General features: G+C 38.0%; 1 protein-coding gene across 16 annotated transcripts in view; it reads right to left on the bottom strand.

Moving 5' to 3' along the window:
- PHF20L1 (PHD finger protein 20 like 1) overlaps nt 1-23,969 on the bottom strand; it is an 89,259-nt gene that overhangs the window by 48,287 nt on the left and 17,003 nt on the right. For 6 of the 16 annotated variants that reach the window (XM_078441599.2, XM_060611359.3, XM_078441600.2 and 3 more), the window contains exons 3-10: nt 20,248-20,419; nt 20,018-20,102; nt 16,143-16,231; nt 15,795-15,884; nt 10,813-11,020; nt 10,083-10,211; nt 4,176-4,258; nt 387-639 (exon numbers count right to left, since the gene is read on the bottom strand). In XM_078441599.2, coding sequence (XP_078297725.1) covers nt 387-639; nt 4,176-4,258; nt 10,083-10,211; nt 10,813-11,020; nt 15,795-15,884; nt 16,143-16,231; nt 20,018-20,102; nt 20,248-20,419 — 1,109 coding nt within the window. Of the gene's footprint in view, nt 1-386; nt 640-2,097; nt 4,259-10,082; nt 10,212-10,812; nt 11,021-15,794; nt 15,885-16,142; nt 16,232-20,017; nt 20,103-20,247; nt 20,420-23,969 lie in introns of those variants that run through there. The other 10 variants (XM_078441601.2, XM_078441604.2, XM_078441602.2 and 7 more) reach the window with 6 other exon arrangements.

Genomic DNA, 23,969 nt, shown 5'->3' with positions numbered 1-23,969 from the left:
GACAACTGGGAACAAGAACTAAATCTACCCATGAGAATAGTCTTAGGAGTTGAGGAAAAACATCCAGTGTGAGTCTCTTCCTAGCTCCTTGTTTTGGTTTGGTTTTTTGTAATGAATCAGGCCTCTCATTGTGCTCGGATTACTATTAATCGAGGAGAGTCAGACTACAGAATTGGCGCCATGAAATGTACAGCCTCTGTACAGTCAATCAGTCAGAAATGTATATGGTTTGTGCCCCTGAAAATAGTTTTAAGCCTTCCCTGTCAGATCCACTTAAGTTTGAATTTTTAAAAAGCAACTTCATAAAAATACAATATAACTACAATCAAACTGTTTTTAATGTATCTTATAGGATAAGTAACTATTTTTTAAAAATCTGTGCTCACTAGTTTTATTTATCACTGAAGAAGAAAGCTGAGATACAAGCGTCAAATCCTCGACTTGTATTAATTCTGGGGAAAGTGGTGATTTAGGGGGTTTTATACACCCAGAAGAATCTCCAGATTCATGTTTGCATTTCTTGCTGCGAGCCTTCCCTGAAGACAAAGTTGAGGATAACAGTGCAGGTTTCTGAGTGTTGGCAGAACTGCTAATGTCAGCTTCATTTTTTTTCTGACTTTGAGGTTTAGGTGAAATCGCCTGAATAAATAATAAAAAATTGATATTTTTATTTTGGTTTCTTCATTTTTGTTCTTGTATTCTATTTTGATTGTTAAGCAACTTTAGTATCCAAAAACATTGTTAAGCAACATGTAACATTTCTATTACAAATGAAAAACCAAAAAGAACCCCACAAATTATTAACTAAAAGTTGAATAGGCTATCTTTAAAGGGATGCTGTCGGCTTTTGGTCTACATTTGGTTTTTTTTAAAAAACTGTATTATTCATCATATTTTCGGAATATAAAATGATAGCTTGACGGACAAATATTTTCACGGTATTACGCTGAAATACACCTCTTTTGAAACTTAATTACCAACTACGTCGATAACAGGTAAATAAACAGCATTTCCACTGTTCAGATGCGTTTAATTGAATACATTTAAGCTCCTGACTTTTAGATGTCTTGTTAAAAAACAATTTCCTTTATCAAGTTGACTGCAGAAGTCTAAGTAGACAGCTTCCCTTTAAAGAAAGATCTCAACAGGAAAACAATGACCAAATTAACGAAACATTATCTTTAACTCATTTTAGTGCTGAAAGCTAGAGTTTCATAAGCATAGTGCGTCATGAAATCAAAGCCACCAGCAGTACAGAGTTAAAAGACTAAAAAACAATACAAAACAAGCAACAACAACAACAACAAAAAAAACCAAGGAGTAAAACCAAGTGTAAGTTAAAAACATTGGATTTAAAAACAAAATACGTCGCATTCTTAGATGAGAATTTTTACCTTCCTCCTGCCAACTGATACTTTTAAAAAAAAATTAGAACTTTGTCAGTTCTTTCATAAAGGATATCTTGGTTCATTTGGCAGTATAATTTCCTCCCTATATAGAAATTTATGTGAATGTGTCCAAAGACAACAGAGAATAGCCACATTGGATGGATTTACAATCTATGGTGTTGGAATGCCTGGGCTGTATCTCTTTCTGATACACGGATCTGAGAACAAAACAGGAGATACCCTTTTAAAAAATAATCTATGCTAAGATAGGCCTCTCTACAGAATTAAATTGCTAACGCTATGAACAGCATGCTTGTCCCCAGGAAACCTTTTTGCTTCCTTATCTTTTATGAGGGATGACCATCAGGTCAGCAGTCTGTGGTTCTCTGGAACATGAAAGAGCATCGTCTGGGGACCAAACAGCTTTCTGTTCCCGCTAACGGACAAGGCGCTCCAAGTCTGATGCACAGCTGGTGCCAAGTAGATAGAGCACCTCGCGATGCTCTGCAGGTGGCATGCTGGACGCGCCACAGAAAGGGCTGGTGGCAAGTATCCCCTTCAATCGGTTGTCATCATCTCTAGTCTTGAACTTACTCATCATGCGTGTGTACAAGTGCAGATTAATCGTTTGAAAAAGTACTCCATAAATGGAAAGGAGTCCTAAACTTATCATAAAAGGTGTTGCCAGAAAAGTAATTAGAGCCATTACTTGTAAATAAACAATTTTATTGTTCATCTTCACATACGTGAGAGACATCACTACAGCATCCATTACTCTCAAGTTACAAAGTTATGAAACAAGATTGAAAACTGAAATTAGTATCTTGATAAGGTGCTTAACTTCTAAACAAGGACAAATTAACATTTTTAAAAACTTACTGAATTATGCATCTAATGCAGGTTTTATCCAAAAGTAAATATAACATGACAATTCCCTAATACAATTAAATAATCTATAATTAATATCTGAGAATTGGGGTTCAAGACCACAGTTTGATTTTTTTTTTTGAGTGTCAATAAAGAAAATCCATTAGCACAGTAAGTTCTGGCTATAGGCCTGTTATAAATCTATGTCATGAGTGACATTCATGATTTTACTCATTAAGACAACAGAGGTTAGTGACAATCGATGCCTCTCCTTTAAGTCTGTAGCTCATTCCAGTACTTGGAAGTAAGAGTTTTATAACTCGGCTTTTTAACTTTGAAGCAGGGCGAACAGCATAAAAATTGTTGGGTTACAAAACATTTTCACAATGATATCAATCTGAATGACAAAAAATGAGGGAACAGCATCACGTTCCTTAAAAATCTAAAATAATTTACAAAGTTTTCAGTAATGACTGTTGGTCTCTTTGTTACAAAACTGGCAAGGACTCTCAAAATGCCTTAATGATGCAAACAAACAGCCGAGTTACTCAATTTGTCTTTCTTTTTTTTTATAAACTCAATTTCAGAATGCTGTTTTCTGTACTTCTCTCTGAAATGAGCCCTGCCCTCGCCACTAATTTCCACATAGAAGAAGTAATCTTCACAATCACATTCACCGCAGCAGGATTGTGCATCATGAAAGATTGACATTGTAATGAATTTTCCAGAAACATTTTATTACCAAGTCCCTGATTTATTGCATTCTGAGAATACCATAAACAGTGGTGAAAATACAAAATATTGTTAGATATGGGACGTTGAATATAGTAATACACAGTAAAAAAAAAAAAATCACTTAAAATTTGGTTGATATGCTGACAATAACGGCAAAGACTTAACCGCTTGATGATCACAGAAAATCAGAAGATATGATTCGCTGACATATTAATCAATTTAAAAGACCATTGATTTCATACAACATTAATGGAGGCACCAAAACAATGCACTGTTATCAAATCAGGCCTAAAATAACCCTGAAAAACTCAATACAATATCAATTAAATTTGGACTATTTTTTAAAACGCGTAGAGAGAAGAGCAGAAGATACTCATTTTAAAGTCTTCTTTATTAGGCTACTAATAAAGAAAATTAAATTAATACAAAAAGGATATATTAAAACTACATTAAGGCTCAGATTTTAAAACAGGAGAACCAAGGAAATCCAGTTATGGCTATTACTGTGTTCTTATAGTCTTACAGTGCCCAAGAAGTTAAGCCCTTAGAGAATGTAAAAGCATGCACAGTTCATTATGTACAGGTACTGTGGGAATCTGAAGGTAGCCAAGGCAAAATCTAGCAACTGCAACCTTCACTTTTAAATTCCTCTATTAGGTGGTTTAAAGACAGACCCTTAATAGTTTTTTAAAATTCTTTTTTTTTGTCGTTATTAAAATATACATCCTAGCAAAAATGTATGGCTCATTGATCAATTCATAAAACACATAGTCAGTCTAACAACACCAATTGTTACAATATAAAAGAAACTTCTTACAAAAGAAGCTTTATTAGATGTCAAAAACCCTGTTTTAACTCACAAATGAAAAGTATTTGTGTAAGGGTCTTTTTGTAAGCTAGTTAAAGGTGATCCAGCTGGAAGCTTATACCCTGGGATGCCTGTCTCCAGGCCTTCAAATGTTGGAGATAAAGGCTTTAATGCCAGTCTACCGAAAACAAACACTAGCAAAGTCTGTAGTTTATCTGCGTACCTTGGAGAAGGCAGAGTTAAAAATATATCATCAATTAATTAGCTTCCTATTCCCATATCCAATCAAAAGGGCAATTTCAATTACGTGGATACTATAGCTCCGTGATCATTCCAGTTGGGAACCTTGAAAAAAATCAAATGCTACCATTTCATACCTGCTCCAGCATTGGAGCCGTTTCATTGAAGTCTTCCTTTTTTTCAGCACCATCCACCCCAACAGCTTTGGATGCCAACAAACCTTGAGAAAAATTGTACAGAAATTGCTTATTAGAAAAAATACTGGCTTCTGATATAATCAACTTCCCCCAAATGTTAGCAGTTGAAATCCCCCATCCTTTTTAATATAGAGGATTTAATATAAAGTTTACTTGTCAAAAACATGAACACCCTTTATAATGACTCAAGGGACTGAATCAGAACTTGAGTTTTTTACACAATCAGTTCTCTGTAAAAAAAAAAAAAATTACTCCTAAAGATATCCTTAAAAAAAACACATGCATACACATTTTAATTCTACGACTTAATGTCTAGAAACCAAAGATTGGTTAGATTAACTAATACTCATAATATGGGCTTTGTCTACACAACTGAAATACAGAGTTAATATCAAGATCTGAGAAATCCTTCCAAACATCTAGAAGACTTTGTTGTTGTTATATTATTAGCTAAACAACGACTCCCAATTTTTATTTCCACATGGATCCTTTGACCAAAGCTTTATGGGTTCATCCCTATACCCTGCTGTACCTTATCTTCTTGCAAAAGTGCCAAAAACACTGATGGATCTGTTTTATGTTAATGGGGGAAAAAGTGCAGGTCCTTCCTACATTCAACTTAATATTATAGAGCCTCATTCTATAAACTATGAAATAATTTAGGAATTCCAGTTTTCTCCAATGTGTATCACTAATTCTCAATTTTCGAGGACAGAATATTTTATCTAGAGTATATAAATCAACTTTATAGGACAATAAAACTCTGCCTTAATTTCTAAATTAAAGGCAGTTAGGGGCGCCTGGGTGGCTCAGACAGTTAAGCGTCCGACTTTGGCTCAGGTCAGGATCTTGCATTCATGGGTTCGAGCCCCGCGTCGGGCTCTGTGCTGACAGCTTGGAGCCTGGAGCCTGCTTCAAAGTCTGTCTCCTTGTCTCTCTGCCCCTCCCCCACTTGTGCTGTCTCTATCAAAAATAAATAAATGTAAAAAAAATTTTTTTAAATAAATAAATAAATAAATAAATAAAGGCATTTACTTGGTCAAGATTCTTTGCTAAGCACCTGACAAGCACTGTCAATACAGCCAAGTTTATAACGCTTGTATAATACAAGTATGTCTTTGCTTATGACCACTGGGCACATAAAAGGGCCCCAAAAATCATTTCTACCATTACAAAGTTGGCTACACAAGGGGCACCTGGCTGGCTCAGTCAGTTCAATGTCCGACTTCAGCTCAGGTCATGATCTCACGGTCTGTGAGTTCGAGCCCCGCGTTGGGCTCTTGTGCTGACAGCTCAGAGCCTGGAGCCTGCTTCAGATTCTGTGTCTCTCTCTCTGCCCTCCCCTGCTCATGCTCTGCCTCTCTCAATCTCAAAAATGAATAAATGTTAAAAAAAAAAAAAATTTTAAACAAAGTTGGCTACACAAAACCTCTGCTTCAAAGGAAGCCTGTTTAACAATCAGCAACGTAACAGTTAACTTACTGCAGCAATTATACCCCCTAGACTCCTGAAGCTGTCTATACAGTGTAGTTAACAGGAGGGAAAAAAAAGTGCCCCCAAATGCCACATAACATTGAGCTATCCACGTGGCAACATCTCTTGGCTTTTTCAGGTAACTATCTTGAAGAGGTTAAGTAATCTAAGTAGGAATTCAAATATTAAAGACGTATCCTTAAAGCAGTACTACAGGCAAGTGTTAAATTAGGCCAAAAGCACCTTTCCTTTTCTAGAAAGTTGAATATCCAGCACCCAGAATTGTAATTTAAAATAGAAAAGGGGCTTTCCATTTCTATTGTTTTACACAACAATTTTGACTTTTGACAGATCAGTGACTGATATTAAAAATGTATTTGGTCCAGTCTGAGATAACAATCTATATAGTTTGCTCACACGATATTAAATGTAGATTTAAACGGGGGTGGGGGGAAAGCCAATATAGAAATAATTTTATAAAAATCTTACAAACCATAGATTCAATCCTGATTATATTAATATCACATCTGAACATAGTTTTAGATGACTGAAACAGATGTAGCATGGTGTATTTCCTTAACATTTAAAATCATGTTCATTAGGTTTTTCTTCTCTAGCTAATATTTTTGAGAATCAATACTACTGAAATAAAAAGAAAAATAATTAGGGAACCAAGTTCTTTTGCAGGGAAATGAGTAGAGTTTCCACTTCTAACGTTTACTCAAACAGGACAAATATTTGGCTATTCAATCTATTAAATGTATCTTATATTTTGTTTCCTTTCATAGAGGTGGTAGAAATATTTTTTAAATCTCATCAATACACGGAAGAGATCTCAAATTACAAAAATAAGGTACTACAAGTTTTAAAAGAAACTAATTGACACATATTTGCAAATTTAAATTAGAATATTATAGACCCAATTAATTAAAAGCAATTCCCACCTAATGGTTTGTGATGGAAAAATAAAGCTTTGTAATGTTCTTATAAAAAGTAATGGAGCATTTAATAAAAACTACTCAAAATTAGATTAGAAAATTGCAATACTTGGAATTCAGTGAATTCAAATGCCTCAAATATGATCGAGAAAAAGCTTTTCACGCTTTGTATACATGCTATCTTACAAAAGAGGTACCAGATACAAACAAGAGGACAAAAATAAAAGTCTCTGAAAGGTCTCTGATTACTGCCGCCTTAAGAGGCTGTCCGAAATCTGTTTTCCTGGCCTGTGAATATTCTGGGTAAAAATGCAATATCCTTAGAAAATGAGAAGAATTAAGTGAAAGGAAAGAGATACAAATGAAGTTAGTTTTACTTCTTTGAAAATGCTTATTAATTATATATCACTAAACAGGTCCATCTCCAGAAGAACATATCTGTAACGATCTTAACAGAATGCATTATTCAGTTTCAAGATGTTACGCAAATATCAGATAAAAGTAGAATACCAAATATTCCTAAGTCCCACCCACAAAGTTACAATTTCTCAATACTGTACTTCAGCTGCAATATCACAGTTGTCTGCCTCTGCTAATAGGAATGCACAGAACAGAGGCCAGAGAACCCTGGGATGGCAAATGGCAGGAAGGACAAAGTAAGTAGTTAAATCTGTGCTCTTCTTTTCAACCAGGGATTCCAACACAGGGAATTCAGACAGAGGATTCAAACACAACATTCCTGCTGTGGGAAAAAGAATCGAATATTCTTGACATTATTATCAGTAACATGTACGGGCCCGTTCCAACCTCTGGGTTTTTTCAAATTATTTTTAAAGTTCCTTAAGCTGCACAAACTTTCAGGGGCTGAAATTCTAGGAACTCCTACAAGTTGTAGAATCGGATCATGTGCCAATTGCTGATGTCTCTTCTTTTGCTCCCTTGTCAATCTGTATTTTAAAATCTACTCAAATTTGCTTGCAGTCAGTCTGCTTGCAACTTTGTCCCAAAGCATGGGCTCTTGACTCGCTCCGTAAAATCGTCAATTCTAAATCAGTATGCATAAAGTATATTAACTATCAATAAGGTATATCACGTAATGAAAAACAAGTCTCTGGAAGGACATCTATACACTGTGCCACTACCATTTCAGTATGTACTTATTTGGAAACTTCAAAAGAAGCCATCCTGTACCATCCCCTAAACAGAATTCACATTTAGAATCTCTATAGCGTGTGACCATCGGGAAGTGCACAGAAAGAGTGAAGACGGGAATTAAATTTATCCAGTGGCTGATCTGCTTATTTCCAGCTAGAAAGATTTCAAAAATAAAAATGTGGAGTGGGGGGAAACACATCAGAGCAGCGAAGATGCTGCCATGATCACAGCCCTATTCCTCTCAGTAGCAAAGGGGCAGACAGACACGTGTTAAGTGAGCTTCATAAATTTAAAACACACCAAAACTCCGTAACAAAATCACTATCTTGTATTGTTCTCATCTCTTTGTATGGTCTGCAAATGAAATTTACTACACAGAGGCAAGCCTGAGTTTCAACCGTTGAAGATCTATTATCTTTTTGCAGGATATAATTGCTACATGAAAAGAGAAACAGATGAACTATTAAAAGGATTACCATACATTCAAATTTTCAAAGTAAGTAAAGGGAAAAAAAACCATAATGGCTTCACATCCGTGAAATCTTACTCTTTTCTACTGCTGCCAAACTATCACTTGTTCTTTCGAGATTCCCAAGGGGAAGTAAGGACAAAGTCCCTCCACCTTGTGTTACTAAGCAACCAATATTAGAACTTCCTTGAGACACAAGGTAAAATGATTTTTTCCCCGCTATTGTCTTTTCAAGGCCACATGTAAATAACACATTGTTGTGGACTGAGCTATTTTCTTCTTTTATTTCTTTAAATGCCGGGCTTGAACTTCTCAGTAAGGCACATGTAAGAATATACTGCCTGAAACTAAAAGCAGGTTATCCAGACTGCAGGAAAACCCTCGAGGCTGGTAAGCTGGCAGGCACACCGAGTGGGTCAGCGTCAGCGTCAGGGTCATGTCCATCTCCCTCAGGCGTGGCCCCTGGTCTTGGCCCCTGCGGGAGCGTGGTTCTAGTCTTGGTGGCACCGGAGCCGGAAGCGCTTTCCTCTTCTTCCCCCTGCGCACGCAGCCCTAGTTTCCATTCTGCTAGGGCCAAACTGAAGTCTCAAGTTGCCATCGTAACAACAATCACCGGATGACATTTTGGCTTTCTCCAAAGCTCATAGTTTCTAAGGAAAGGGTGGAATGGGTGAATCGATTTGAAATATTTCCTGTCCTGGGGCCAAAATATCCTTTATCAGCAAAAGGCACAAAAATAATAACAAATGGAAAGACTAAATATTCTCACCTGTTGAAACCAATCATAATCACTAAGAAGAACACTGCGATAAAACAGTGGTTCTAAAGAACCCTCAGCTGCAGTCACTTTTCAATGGGATTCTATTCTTCAGGAAATGGTCAGAATGTTTAATTGACATGTATCCTTTGATCTGACAGTGAAACCAAGCTTCTTCAAATTATTTAAAAGAATGCCAACAAAGGTTTATACAGCTTTATTCGGCCAAAGACACTAAAAACCATTTTGTCCTTAAAATAAGAACATACGACTGAATAATTAAAAGTATCTTAACTCTCCTTTTAACATATACTCAGAAAAATTAAACATGTTCACAATTTCTTTGAAAGACTAGAATCGCTAGGCTGAACAGGCCCTGCAAGTGATGGGGCCCCGGTATGACTGACCCTGCTTCCAACGCTTTTCCCATGACCACTAACCACGCCAAGCCTGCCAGAGTTCTCGGCGTCCTAACACCCTACACTCCCTAGATTAAGGCAGGCATCGAGAACCAAGATGAGATTCTAGGAACCAACCTGAAGATGAAAAGTGTAAGAAACTTCTAGAAGTACTTTTACTTTGGGCACACAGATTCAGGACCTGAATTCAGTGGAGCATCCATCTTTCCAGCCATACTTGCTGCCATCTTTAAGGAGCCCAGGCAAGAGCAAGAAGGTTTGTGTAGTAACATTTAGAACCTCAGAGACTGTGACCCCACCAGGCTGACAACAGCAGATAATCGGAGTCTTAATAGAAACGACTCCTGCCACCAAGGTGACTTAAAAACTATGGAATTTTATCTCATTTGATCCTATCCACCCTCACAACATCCCTGTGAGGTAGGCAGAAAATAGGTGACGGTTTTCACATTTCACAAGAGAAAAAGCTGACAGCGTTGAAGGATGTTGACTCTGAAGAACCATAAAGTACCTGTCTTCCTTGTTAAGCAGTTTGTTACACTAAAACGAAAGACACATTTTGCTTTATTAAAAACAAACTACCCTAAAATCAACCCCTCCATTCCCCCCCAAACCAAAAGAATCATTGTAGTTTACCAGTAATCTTGTTAAGTCGAGCTCTCTTTGCCTGAAATGAGTTGCCTTGGTTATTTTTCCTCTTGTTTGATAATGTGCTCTCTGGCTGTGGAAAGACCATCTTTGGAACGTTCTCTACATGAAGTCCTACTTTTAATAGAATACATATATGAGAGTTTATCTAGAATCCAAAGTTAAAACACATGATTTTTTTTTTTAAAATAGCAAAATAGTAAAAATGCTTTGCACTTATGTTTTTTTTTTTTAACCTAGCGCTTGACATAGAACTTCAAACAACACAAATTTCTCCAGACTGAAAAACTAGAAATAAAAAACTACCAAGTAGTTATTCTTTAGGAAAGAAAAGCAGGAAGAAAAGGACTTACTGCTTTTCCCATATTACATACCAAAACACATGCAGAAGCATTTAAAAAGTTAAAGAAAAAAAAAAAAACACACAAAACAAACAAAAACTCCAAAGCCTACTAACAAGAACTTAAAAGTCAAGATCTGAACCCATTTCTATTCAAGAATACTGAGGGCACCTATTATCCGGTACCCATGTTAGACCAGTTATCTCTGGCTCTGTTACACGCTACAAAAGTTAACCATTTATGCTGGGGGGGGGGGGGGGGGGGGGGAGCCCAATCATTTAACCACACCCCCAAATCACAGGTAGCCAGGGGGTCTGGCTTACTCACTATGAGAGTTCACCCTGCCATAGGAATGAACGTAAGAACATATTTTGTACCAAATGTTTCACTAGATGTGGGCAGATCTTCCTTCTTCTCAATTTCTGATGAAGCTATAGAAGTTGAAGTCTCTTCCTTCTTTGAAGGTACTTTAAACCATTTCCTCTCATCTTTGTCTTTATTGCTGTTAGCGCTGGTGCGAGGTTTGTTCCCTGTTTTATTCTTGGCTGCAGCTGCAGCAGCTGCTTTGACTAAAGCTATCCAATCCTCCAAAGGAAAAACACAAAACATGTAAAGTATTAAAAAATTAATCAAAATTTAATTACACTAATAAAAACACGTATCACATTTTCAAAGCTACTCTCGCACAAATGTAAAAATCGAATTAATTACATTTACAAGACAAATCATCAACATGGTAATTATCAAATTTCATGATCTAATGGCTTAGTGGGATTATATAACCCCTCATGAAACAGGTAAATATTCAATAACAAATATTCCTTCGCTATTATTTTCAGAGGAATAAAATCTAAAATAAAAGGGAAACCCTTTAACAAATATGGAACATTACATGACATTCTCAGTACTTTAGATTTAAATGGTAAACTGTGTTTCTTTTCTGAATACAACAAATCGTAGAAGAAATGAGAGAAAAATGCTTATGTTGCAATTCTGCAAACGTTAAAAGAAATGCACTCCCAGTGAACAAATTACTATTCTTGGAAGAAGAAGTATGGACAATTTCACAGAATTCAAGATATGATTTAATTAATTTTTAAAGCTTTGACAGCCTGGACACCAACGTATCACAACAGCTTAATATTACTAGTTAAAGAAAAAAAGAGCCGCGTGATTTGACCAAGGTGTCTTACATACATACATACGGTCATGCTCCAGACTAATTTCCCTCACTCTATGACTTCCTAGATTTGTGCTGATTACCACTCTTCTGCGACGCAAGTATTTATTCTTCCTGTGTTTATATTTAAAGTTAACTGCCACATAATTTTTCTAAACTAAAAATGCTTATTGTAAAAAATCCGGAGGGGCTCCTGGGTGGTTCAGTCTTAAGCGTCCGACTCTTGATTTCAGCTCAGGTCATGATCTCAGGGTCAAGAGATCAAGCCCCACATCAGGCTCTGCACTGGGCATGGAGCCCGCTTGAGATTCTCTCCCCCCAATCCTGCCCCTCCCCCGTGCTCGCTCGCTGTCTCTCTTAAAAAAAAAAAAAAAGGAACTATGTAAAAACCGTGGTGCTAACATTTAAATTTTCACAACCGAGAAAATTTTCTTACAAGTATTTGTAGTATTTCTACAGTTAATCTTCCTCTAAGGCCACTAAGCTTCAAAGAGACCAGCTCAAATTCAACCAAAATGGGTCATACACTAAATTTTTAGTCCAAGTAACTAAAAACTACTTCTCAACATCAAATACATTTACTCCACAAGTTATATTAACAAACCTCAATCATTAGTCAATAGAGGTTGATGGTTGCTCAGTCTTGAAAATCATAGTGAAGACAATAAGCCACTAAAAATAAACAACCAACAAAGAGAACCTGTGTTTCTTTCTCTCCCCCATGATTGAAATGAACTAAAAATATCGTATTCATTCACCAAAGTTCTGTTCAACACCTTGCTACGTGTGCCAGGAAGCACGCTAAGCAGTCATGAGATATCAATTTATAAAAGATGCTGCCTGAAAGGACTTAAAACGCATGAGCCCCGGAGTCACCACATCTTTGTTCCTGCCTGGAAAATGCCCAGCATCTATCTTCCTCAGTACTTAAACCGTGTCCCCAGTACATGTCTTATTAGAAAGCAAATTAAGACACAGGTGTAAAATACAGATTTATGTCTCTAGTTGGCAAAAACAAACAAAAAAAAACAAAACAAAAAAAAACAAAAACAAAAACAAAAGAACACCTCAAAACAAACCAGATAAACCAATATTGTCCAACCCCATGTTTACTTAGAGCCACGTTTTTTTGGTCCTACCTATAAGGAATTGAAAGGCAAATAAAATTAACTATAAGACAGTGTGATAAGAGAGGCAGTGGAGGAATAAACAAAATACCATGGAAGAACAAAACAGAAAAGATTAATTGTGACTTAAGAGAAAGGCTAATGGAAAGCTTCAGGGAACATGACAGAGGAGCTGAACCCTACAGCAGGTATCTTTGAGGCAAAAGGCAGAAGGAAAGGCATCCAAGGGCACCGCAAGCAAGAAGGAAACCATTAGCCAAGGTCATGGCAATCAGAATATGTGCGAACAGGCACAAGGGGCGGAAGTGGTCTGGGGAGCCCAAGTGCTACGTCTAGGTTGAACCCTGAGACTGACATTACAGTACTAGAGAAAGAAAGCCCCAATGAAACAGACAGTAAGCAACAACGCAGAAAGAGAAACAAAACTACAACCAGACAAGCAAAGTGTTAAATTCAGCAGAGATCTGTACAGTCTTATTAAGAGCAGAGTGCTTAATTCTGGGTTCCATGTTGTGGGAAAAATTTTAAGTTAATGTTACAGAAATGCTGAAAAATGTCAGAGGTAAATTCTACTCCAGCTCTTTCCTCTTTCCAATGGACAGCAAACTGGGAGAGATTCGTGTTGTATCTCTTAAAAGTGCAATTAGATATTTTTTACAAGTTCCTGATCATGTGACTTGTTAATCATGGAATCAATGCAGTTGTGTCATTAAAGAATTCTCCCATTGTTTTGCCCTTCTATTTGTCATTTATTTGGTTTATTTATTTATATTTTTTATTTTAAAGAGAGCACGCGCGAGCTGGGGAGAAGGGCAGAGGGAGGAAAGGGAGAATCCTAAGCAGGCTCCATATTCAACACAGAGCCCAACACAGGACTCAATCCCACCACCCTGGGATCATGACCTGAGCCAAAATCAAGAGTCGGACATTCAACCGACTGAGCCAGCCAGGCACTCCCCCCTTCTACTTTTAAATAGGTAAGATTCACTATTAAAAATAACCGGTGTGGGGGCGCCTGGGTGGCTCAGTCGGTTGAGCGTCCGACTTCGGCTCAGGTCATGATCTCGCAGTTCGTGGGTTCAAGCCCCGCGTCGGGCTCTGACAGCTAGGAGCCCGGAGCCTGCTTCGGATTCTGTGTCTCCCTCTCTCTGCGCCTTCCCCGCTCATGCTCTGTCTCTCTCTGTCTCTCAAAGATGATAAACGTTAAAAAAATATTTTTTTTAATAACTGGTGTGATCCTTCCACGAATTAGAACTCATGATATGCTTCAAAGTTCCCTGTAGGTAACAGAGCAGCACACGATATGGAGCATGCTGGAAACCAGATGGGAGTTCAGAGTTACTCTGCACATGATGCCTAAGTGAAATTTTAAGTCAGTCACTCAATTCCCTAAGTTCTGAATTCCTCAGATGTGAAATAGAAGTATCAGTTACAGCTATGTCAAAGGATCTGCTACGGGAACCCAATTAAATAATGTATGCAGAACAAAGTTTCATAAATGGTACAGGACCTTATGAGCAAAGCTTTAATACTAGTGAGTTTTATATCAGCACGCTTGCAAAAAGAAAAGATAGGATAGAAAAAGCCACAGGAAGTTTAGAGAAGAGTATTTCCATATTGCATCTACTCATCCTTTGCTAGTTTCATAAATTTACTGTGTATCTTTACAAAGGAATTCTCAAGGTACTGAAAATTTAGAAAATATATGCAAAGTTGGATTCTCTCAGCACTTCCCACACAACACCTGACTTAGTCTATTTCCTACATGAAAACAAGTCAAAACTTTTTGGGAAACAAAGACACTTTGAAAAGAGAGCGTTTTATAAAAAAACAATTCTACAAATATTTTTAGCGTGCTTGTGATTAAAAATTATGAAGAAAAATGTAAATTAAGGATATAGTGCTACCCGTGTTCTTTCAATAGTTTATATTCAGGATTGATTTTAACGTTCACACACATCATAATGTAACTACTTATTAAAAGTAAACACCCAATACATCCAATGAATTTTTATAAGTTGTAATTTTACCACAAACCAAACTGGCTCAGTATCTCACGTTGGAAAAAAAATGAAGTTTTAGAGTTAGTGCCATCTCACAAACTTGTGAATAACCAGAATAATAAAGAATAGCCTTAAAGCGAAACAAAACAAAACAAAAACGAGAGAGAGAGAGAATTCTGTTGAATTAAACAGGCACATATTAAGTTCCCGATGTTTTAATCTTTCTATGCAGTAACCAAGAAATCACACCACTGAATGCTTAAAGGAACGTTTTATTTATACATACAAGTAGGAAGACACAAAGCAATTTCCCGGTCAAAAGCATTTCCATTTTAAACTACATTTCCATATTAACTGGGGAAGAAATGCCAGCTGATCACTGCAAAACTAAATTTTTAAAAAGCAGGTGATTTAAAACGATCACACTTCTCAGAAGATAGGAGGAATTTTTTTTTTTTTTTTTTTTTTATTGCAGTGATCCACATTTCTAGATTACTAAATGTATACACTTGGCTGGAGCTGACCAGATGATTTCAACACGTTTCAGAATGACATTTTTCACTGCACGGTATGGAACAAATACAAGCGCATTTCCATATTAGACACTTTCATAGGTTACTTTCAATTCTAAAAATTAATTGTAGGTCCAGGTGCTGAAAATCCCAAATAACAGCAGAACATAAAAGAAAATATTTTAAATTTCTAGTGGCACCTTTTCTCTCCAGTATTTAAGAAAACATACTCAACCAATGGAATCATGGTTTTCACTTCATCCCAGACTCTCCTTCCAATGCTTACCATTCATCATTCTTGCTCTGAGCAGTGACAAGGCATTTTAACACACTGCTTACATCCTATGACTCACAGAGCCCTACCTGAAGCAGCCTACAGAGTGTCAGGTAAGCGCCTTTTAAAAGCAGATGAATGACTATGATTTATAAAAGGAAAGAAGATAAGAAACTCAATATAAAATTTTATATTAAAAATTAACTTTCTAAATGATACTATATACCAGGAAAAACAAAACAAAATTAAAAAAAGGCACTTACCTCACTTCCCATAGACTGGTTCCACGATCCAGCTGGGTCGATAGGACAACACCAGCTTAGTGGATGCTGGGATTTCACCTGGAACAGAAACTAGTGACCTATAACTTTAGCAGGTCTAAAGCCAAAGAAGCAAAAATCAAGTGTATAATTTATCTTACATTCTAAGCTTCTTTTTCTTGCTGCTATTTGGGGCTATCAGCACATAATCCTACAATTAGTTCCCTTTAATATATATATATGTGTATATATATATATATATGTATCTTTTTTTTTTTTTTTTTTTTTTTTGATTGGTCACCATTCAAGAAGACATCCCTTTGGGTAGCTAGGAATGCTGAACTCTCTTACCTGCCCCTTAGCATCCTCGGGCATGGCTTTAATGTGCATTCTTTTTAAACAACGAATTACTCCATCGTAAAACTGAACTGTGAATGTTCCTAAAACAGGAGCAAGTCAGAATCATTAGAAAATACAACTGAATCTTATAGCAACACTTGAAACCTAACAAGTAACGCCCTAACAGAAAGAAACACACTCTGATCGCAGTAACTGCACACACACACCCGTTCAGAACTGCAGGAAGTTGGAGAAGTTTATTTTCTCTTCCCTTCTAATAAGATCATTACTTACAAACATATATAATATTTCTATAAGAATTATCATTTGCTCTCTTTGGAAGTTTCTTTCCAAATAACAGAGAGAAAGAACTGATATGGGGGAAAAATCATTTATTCAGGAAAAGATTATTCCTTTCACCATACTAGTGAACTGGTAAATAAGAATTAGATCCACAGGCTTTTAAGCCAGAAAATACTTTACAGACCATCTACATGAAAGTGTTCCTGTGCAGATCAGAACACTGATTTCCAGGGAGGCTGAACGCTGCACCCACAGCAGTCAGCCGAACAGCAGCACAGCTGTAACTAACCCCCCATCCCGAGGCCTTTCCCAACCCGCCTTCAGGACTCAACCTGGCCTAACTCAACCTGCCTTCAGGACTCAACACCCTGCCTTTGTGACAACCACAAAGTATATTCAGGTTTTGCCACAGAGTCCATGCTTTCAAGTCAATAAAAGTCAGTACTGCCACAAAGCATAAATTACGTAGATTTTATACTTAAGAAATTCCAACGTTTTTCTATCATTTCCTGTACAAATGATGGCTGAGAGCCCCTTTAAGTAAACATGTACTGGACCTTTACAAAACAAGTCAAAACAGTGTCATAATTGGTATCACTGGCTTTGAACTTGGCACCAAACCAGACAGATATCTACAAAACATTTTCCTTAATTTTGTAATGTGAACATCATTTCATTTCATATTTTCTGTGATTAGCATAATTCACAGTGTTGCACGTATAAAGATCTAAACCCAAGTCATTGAAAAAAACTGATGAGCTGAGTAACCAGGACGTAAAGACACTGAGAAAGCGTTGAGACTACCGAACCCCACGAGCACCCGACACCTGACCACCGCCACCCTGCAAAGGCCTGAACTCCTCCTGCAGGAACCGCCTTCCAGATGAGAGCAGGTTCCACGCCACCCCAGCCGGGCATTCATCCCTCCCTGCTGCTGATCACACCGGTGCCGCCCTTGTGATGCCTTCCTCCTTTCCTCCCTCAGCCTCCTCTTCGAGGATCAGCTCTTCAAATCCCACCCGTGACATGAACACTTCCCCGTCCCCTCTGGTTTACACATTCGCCCCTCCTCTTCAACTTCTCTAAGACTTATTACAAACACGTAAACGTTCGTATCTGCAGGTTTTGTTTAGCTTTCACAGTGAACAGAAGGCCTCCTGAAGGCTTCCTTTGCCTTTGCCTTCCCTTGGCGGGGGCGGGGGGGGCGGGGGGGGCGGGGGGGGTGGAGAATGCACACGGCGGGCAGGCTCATCCGTCACGTGGGACATACGGAAATCGCAAAATAAAGACCTCTAGTGGAGATATTTTAAAAAGAAATCGTGTCTGCTAACATTTCACTAAGGGTGCACTCAAACTGCTCCCAAAACGGCAGAGACTGCAGTGAGCGTCACCGCTCTTCCACGAATACAAGCTCAATTTTCTGTGCTCTATGCCCATGGACAAATGGGATGGGACAAAATAGGAGGGCTCTGCTTCTGAGTGCACTGCATGTGTGTGTACACGTGTACTTGTATATGCTACACTCCCAAGGAGTGCAAGCACGGAGACAAGATCTCAGAGCTCTCCACACTCAAAGAAACGGCTCTTAATCAAAATACAGAGTGTCGGGGCGCCTGAGTGGCTCAGTCGGCTCAACGTCCGATTCTTGACTTAGCCTCAGGTCAGGATCTCACAGTTCATGAATTCGAGCCCACATCAGGCTCTGTGCTGACAGCGCAGAGCCTGCTTGGGATTCTGTCTCCTTCTGTCTCTGCCCCTCCCCCACTTCCTCTCTCCCAATCTCTCTCTCTCTCTCTCTCTCTCTCTCTCTCAAAATAAATAAACATGAACTTTAAAAATATAAAATGGAGAGTGTTGTTTAATTTTGCACCATCTTCTTTTATTTTGGGTGGATCCTATTAATTATCCCAAAGAATTGATCCGTTACTGCCTCCTTTCTTTCCACAACCTGTTGCTGACTGCCCACATGCTATAAACCTGGAGGGTCCATGTGTATCAGACACAGGAACAGGGGCTCCGTAACAGAGCTCTCAAGAAGCTGAGTGCACAGTGAGGTGAAGCATACCAGGAAAGGAAAAGTAACCTGCAAACCTAACAGAGACGTCCCTCAACTCCTGCAGGAGGAAGGTGACTGGTGGTGGTAAAATCATAGCCATATCTGTTATTTCAATTCCTTAAAACAATAAACTGGAATAGGACTTTATAAAGTTGTATCATAATTTTTTGGTAGACAACACTGATTTGCTTTTTCACACCTAACATTCTTTAATATGTCTCTTTTTAAATGTTTTCCTCTTTTGTCTCCTCTTACTTCCCATGTTTTCTCAAGTTTGTTGTTACTTTAAATCCTCAGCTTAAATCCCTTCCACGTTTCTTTCCCATCACCTCCAAAAAAATTCAAATTCTGTAGCAAGATTGCAAGACATTCCATACGCAGATCCCTGCTTCTCTCTCCCAGCTCTTCTGATACTCTACTCCCTTCAAAGGACTCCTTCACTCCAGTTACAACGAAGTCTTGCAGTTCCTAAAAAGTGGCGGGCCTCTCTTCTATTCTTCTGCAATATGCCATTTCATTTCTTTTGTCAGAAAAGCCTTCCGTTCCCTCTTTAGCTGACCTGTTTGTCTCTCGGGTTTAAAGTGCCCCCTTACTTAAATCCTTCTCTTGCAAAGAAGCTGTCACTCAATGTGTGTTTTCTTTAGTAAACAGAACGGATGAGTGGTCAAGTTTAAGAAACAATTGTTACAGAAAACGGATGTATTCTTGACTTGGAAATATACTTACAAGTATTTCACAACTTATTAAAATGAGATTTTAAGTACGAAATTTAAAAAAGAAAATAGTTAAGCATAGTTCCAATACTAATTTAAATACTAATTCTCATGCCTTTCCAAATTCCTCAGTCTTCAAGTCCTGTTTTCTTAAATACATTATCCGCCCCACAGATTTATTAGCCTTGGCCACACGAACACACCCGATTCCTGTGTTTTTTCAACATCACTGGTCAGTTCAGTAATTTCTGCTCAATATGAATGTTTAGATGCCACAAAGGCTATCGGGAAATTTCCCTCTCAATTATTCACAGAAACTAAGAAAAAAGGGGCAGTGGAAAAAGGCAATAAAGGAAATCCTCAAACTGATAAATTCCCACACTCTTTCCTCAGAAAAAACACCGTACTGTATTTTACTTCCAAGTTGAACTGATTGGAATTTTCCTGTATCCTTAACCTTCCCTAACACTCTGGATGAGTTGCTCATAAAAATAACTTGGCCGGCAAACTGGAAACAGAGAAGGAGAAATAAAATGCACATAATATAAGCCTGTCAACTAAAAGCCGAACAATTTTAACCAACTTTCACACTTCTAATTTAAACAGTTTATTTAGGTGGTAAGCAGATCATGTATCATGTTATTCTATACGATATGTAACAATGAAATACTCCCAGAAAAGAGTATTAGCAGGCAATTCATTAAGTATAAGACAGACAGAAGTAACAGTGGTAACAATTACAAGAATTAAAATTAGAAACAGTTAAATTTTACTATCAATCCCATTTTAAATCTAAGATCATTTCAAATACGTACCTTCTTTGTTAATTGCTTCAATCTTGGCAGGGTAATAGCGACAGTCTGTCCAACGAGCCAAAACTTCTTCTCCAGCTTTAAAATCCTATTTTAAACAACTTTTAAGATCAATACCATGTATAATAAATAAGCATTTCCTTTATAAAAACAAGCTTTTGTAATATTTAACAGAATTCCTTTTAGAATATGTCATTACACATCTAGCAAACGAGAAGAAGATTGCTACTTACAAAGAAATCTTCCTCATCTTTTAGCCCTTCTTTTCTTAATGCAGGTCTCTCCAGGGGTCTCAACCTATTGCTATCCCAGTAAATCCACTCATCATAACGATGACTCCAACGCTCAAAATGGACCAACATCTTGCCCTCCTCATAGTCGATTTTTTCAATCCGTGACGGATACCTCCAAGATAAAAAGGAGCTTCACATCAAGAGAAAATTCTTACATTTGTTTACACGAAGTATTAAAAAGGATAATTTAACTGAAAACACTGTTTACCGTTAAATCCATAAACAAAATGATATGGGTCCATATTTTTAAACAATTGAACCAACAAAGGTTGCTTTATCATTATTTGCCTTTAATGCCTGGTCTCAATATCCAGTGAAATAAATACTTCAGGGGTGCCTGGATGGCTCAGGTTATGATCTCGCAGTTTGTGAGTTCGAGCCCTGCCTCGGGCTCTGTGCTAACAGCTAAGAGCCTGGAGCCTGTTTCAGATTCTGTGTCTCCTCCTCTCTCTGCCCCTCCCATACTCATGCCATGTCTCCCTCTGTCTCTCAATAATAAGTAAATGTTAAAAAAGTTTTTTAAAAAAAATACTTCGATACATTCCCAGTGGAACTATAAATGACCTGCACTGTTTTTAATTGGAAAACATACTTCAAGAGCCTTGACAGATTGCTACTTTTTGACTCAATCATTACAAATCTGGAACTATACATACAAAACATTAATAAAGAAAATACAAGCCACCTAAAAATATGGTTAGAAAAAAATACAAACAATGGCATACCCACTGAATGGAAAATTATAGTCTTTAAATGTGGTATTTGCAAAAAATTTACATAGGGAAATGTAAAGTAGCAGCACTGTGTTCAGCAGAATTATAAGTAAAACAAATTTGTCTGGCAAAATATACCAACATGTTCATTTGTCTCTTTATGACACAAAATCACTTTGTTTTTTCTATTTCTCTGTACTTTCCAATATTTTAAAATGCACATCAGGGTGCCTGGATGGCTCAGTCGGTTAAGCATCCGACTTTAGCTCAGGTCATGACCTCGCAGTTCATGGGTTCAAGACCCACATCAGGCTCTGAGCTGTCAGCACAGAGCCTGCTTCCAATTCTGCGTCTTCCTCTCTCTTTCTCCCCCCTCCCCTACTTGCACTCTGTCTCTCTCTCTCTCTCTCTCTCTCTCTCTCAAAAACTAAAAATAAATAAATAAATACATAAAATGCACATTAATGATAGGAGGGGAAAAGCTCAGTTAAACTTTAAATTCTAAAATATAAAAACAACAGTACATTGTTCTGTCTCTCTGTGTGATGACTCTCCTACGTTAAAATCTAAAATAGAAATTAGTTAACTTGAAACGTTCAACAAGGAAAATTGCCTCATCCTTCCTAATGTACTGTATTAAATGTTCACAGATGACTCAAAAGTTTTTAAAAACTATCATTAAATAACCTTAAGAATTCAACAGTAGCACATAGATGATTCAGCCCTAAGAGTTTATTTCATATTTTTGCTAGTTTGTGATAAATCTGGAATTTTTCTTCTCCCTACAGAAAACTGGCTTTCAGCATAAGCACGACAGACCTTACAGAGCTTCGAAATTCAGGAACTGATTACTATAAGCTTTGTATCACTCATGCTAGTCAAAGCTTCTTAAGCATCTCAAGGGCCCTGAGTCCTCCTCTGGGGTAGCTTCCTAGCTCCGGTGTAGGTCGGGTTTTCCCACTTGGGGTTTCCTCAAAAACACCACGCACGCTAGGTCAAACATTCGTGCTTTTGTACCTTCCGTCCTTTTGGCCTAGCCCTGGGCGGCCTCCCCTTCCCCTTTCTACTCCTCATTCCAGAGCCGGTTGAATGTGCAACCGCCTCCCCCCGCCCCTGCAGCCCTCCCTGCACCCACCTGGCCAGAACCATCTCAGTGCAGGCTCCCAAACCGTGTGCTGCAGAGCATTTACAGCCCTTGCAACGTTAAGACCCGTGACACACAAAAAGGGTCTGATGGTTAAACAGCCTGGGAAAATACTGGCTAAAAAGTTGAATTCTTTTCTTTATTGAAAGACTTCTCGGTCTTGTCAACAACATAGACATGAAACATTTACTAGCGCTGAAGTTAAAGAAATATGTAATCCTTTTATCACGGAACATTTATTAACCTCTCTCGTGCTAGCAGACATCTAAGGGGCTTGATTTTAGAAGCTACTCCGGCCTGTGAGCTTCAAGGAATAACAGAGTCATGTCCATGGTTGCATCCGCCAGCATCTAGCCGAGTGACAGACACAGCACCAGCCGCCACTCGGGGAAAGTTCAGAATGAGTAAGAAGTGACGTTAAAGACCACCTGCACGTGTCTTCATAACTAAGAATGCCGTCGACCTTACAGCCCTAAGTTAGAGCTTACTCTTAGTCTTTCGGGGCGGGGGGCGGGGGGGGCGGCGTGGATGAAGAAACATTCTGTTAAAGAAAGGCATAAAAACAAGAAAACCCCCAAACCCAGGGAACTAACATTCCCCAAGGTGAACACACTGACCCGACCCACTCAGAATCAGTGCCGTAATGCCGGTCTCTTGCAACACCGCTCTGATTGTATGTTTCTGTTCCTCTGGTTTTTACAACATAAAAACTGTCAACAGCGCCGAGGGAAGCCTAGAGGGAAGGTTGCCCTTTAGTTTATTTTCCAACGCTCACCAGCCACTTCACCACTATAAAAAGAGATTTTCTTTCAACTATAAAAATGAATAAATTTATACTTCCACGTGTTTATTATCACACCTTTCTATTGTTGAGCAAAACATTAGGGGTTTATTCTCTAGGTTCCTTCAAATTCTAAATGTAAACAACTCCACATATTTAAAACATTTCTCAAAGTGAAAATGGTCCACAGGAAGAGTCCAACACATCTTTATTTTCATAACATGACTGAATTCAGCACAGAGTCAGAATCTAAATAAGTTCATATAACTTAAATCTGAACTGCACTTTTAAGTAACCTACAGTTTTCCTAAAATCTTTCAAATTCTGTTTCACTGACAGGATGCCTGATGCAACAACCAGACTTGTGGGGAAGTGCTTCAGGATAATTTACGGTATATTATACTCTTTCCATAAATATCCAGAGATGGAGAGGTAAACTTCAGATGCAGGCCAACAATTAAATAAGTAACACACATACCCAAGATTCGTATCTCTTTTCATTCTTACAATGTTTACGAATCAAATTCTGAATCTTAAATAAAGGAGCCATAAATATTACCATTATTAACAATGACTGAATTTCTGTTCCTTCAGTCAACACATATTTGGGCATCTAATAAGATTAAGGAACTTGCTAGGCACTGTTGGTAGGTAAAAAGGAAACATAATTAACTGCTGTCTTCAAGGAGCTTAGCTTAGAGTCAGACAAGGAGAGAGATGACTCAGAATATTTACATGTATGTTAGGCTCTCTGTTCTTTCCTTACTGAGTGTCAACTGCTCTTTATATACCTTTTCTCCTTGGATCCTGGTAACCATCCAAGGTATAGATAACACAGTCCCCATTTCACAGATGACTGTCCAAGAATACACATGGCAGAGCATTCGCAGCCAAAAGCAACTGGCACAAAAGCCTACAGGAGAACTGGGATACGGCCCGTATCAAAGTAATTATATCATATATGGTAAACTGCTAAGTATATATAAAAATTTTCCATAAGATGCTATTAACAGTTCAGAGAAAA

This window comes from Panthera onca, chromosome F2 (genome assembly GCF_046562875.1).
Source record: "Panthera onca isolate mPanOnc1 chromosome F2, mPanOnc1 haplotype 2, whole genome shotgun sequence".
Classification (NCBI taxonomy): Eukaryota; Metazoa; Chordata; class Mammalia; order Carnivora; family Felidae; genus Panthera; species Panthera onca.
The sequence above is the reverse complement of the archived record's forward strand: the minus strand, read 5'-3'. Positions and strand labels throughout refer to the sequence as shown.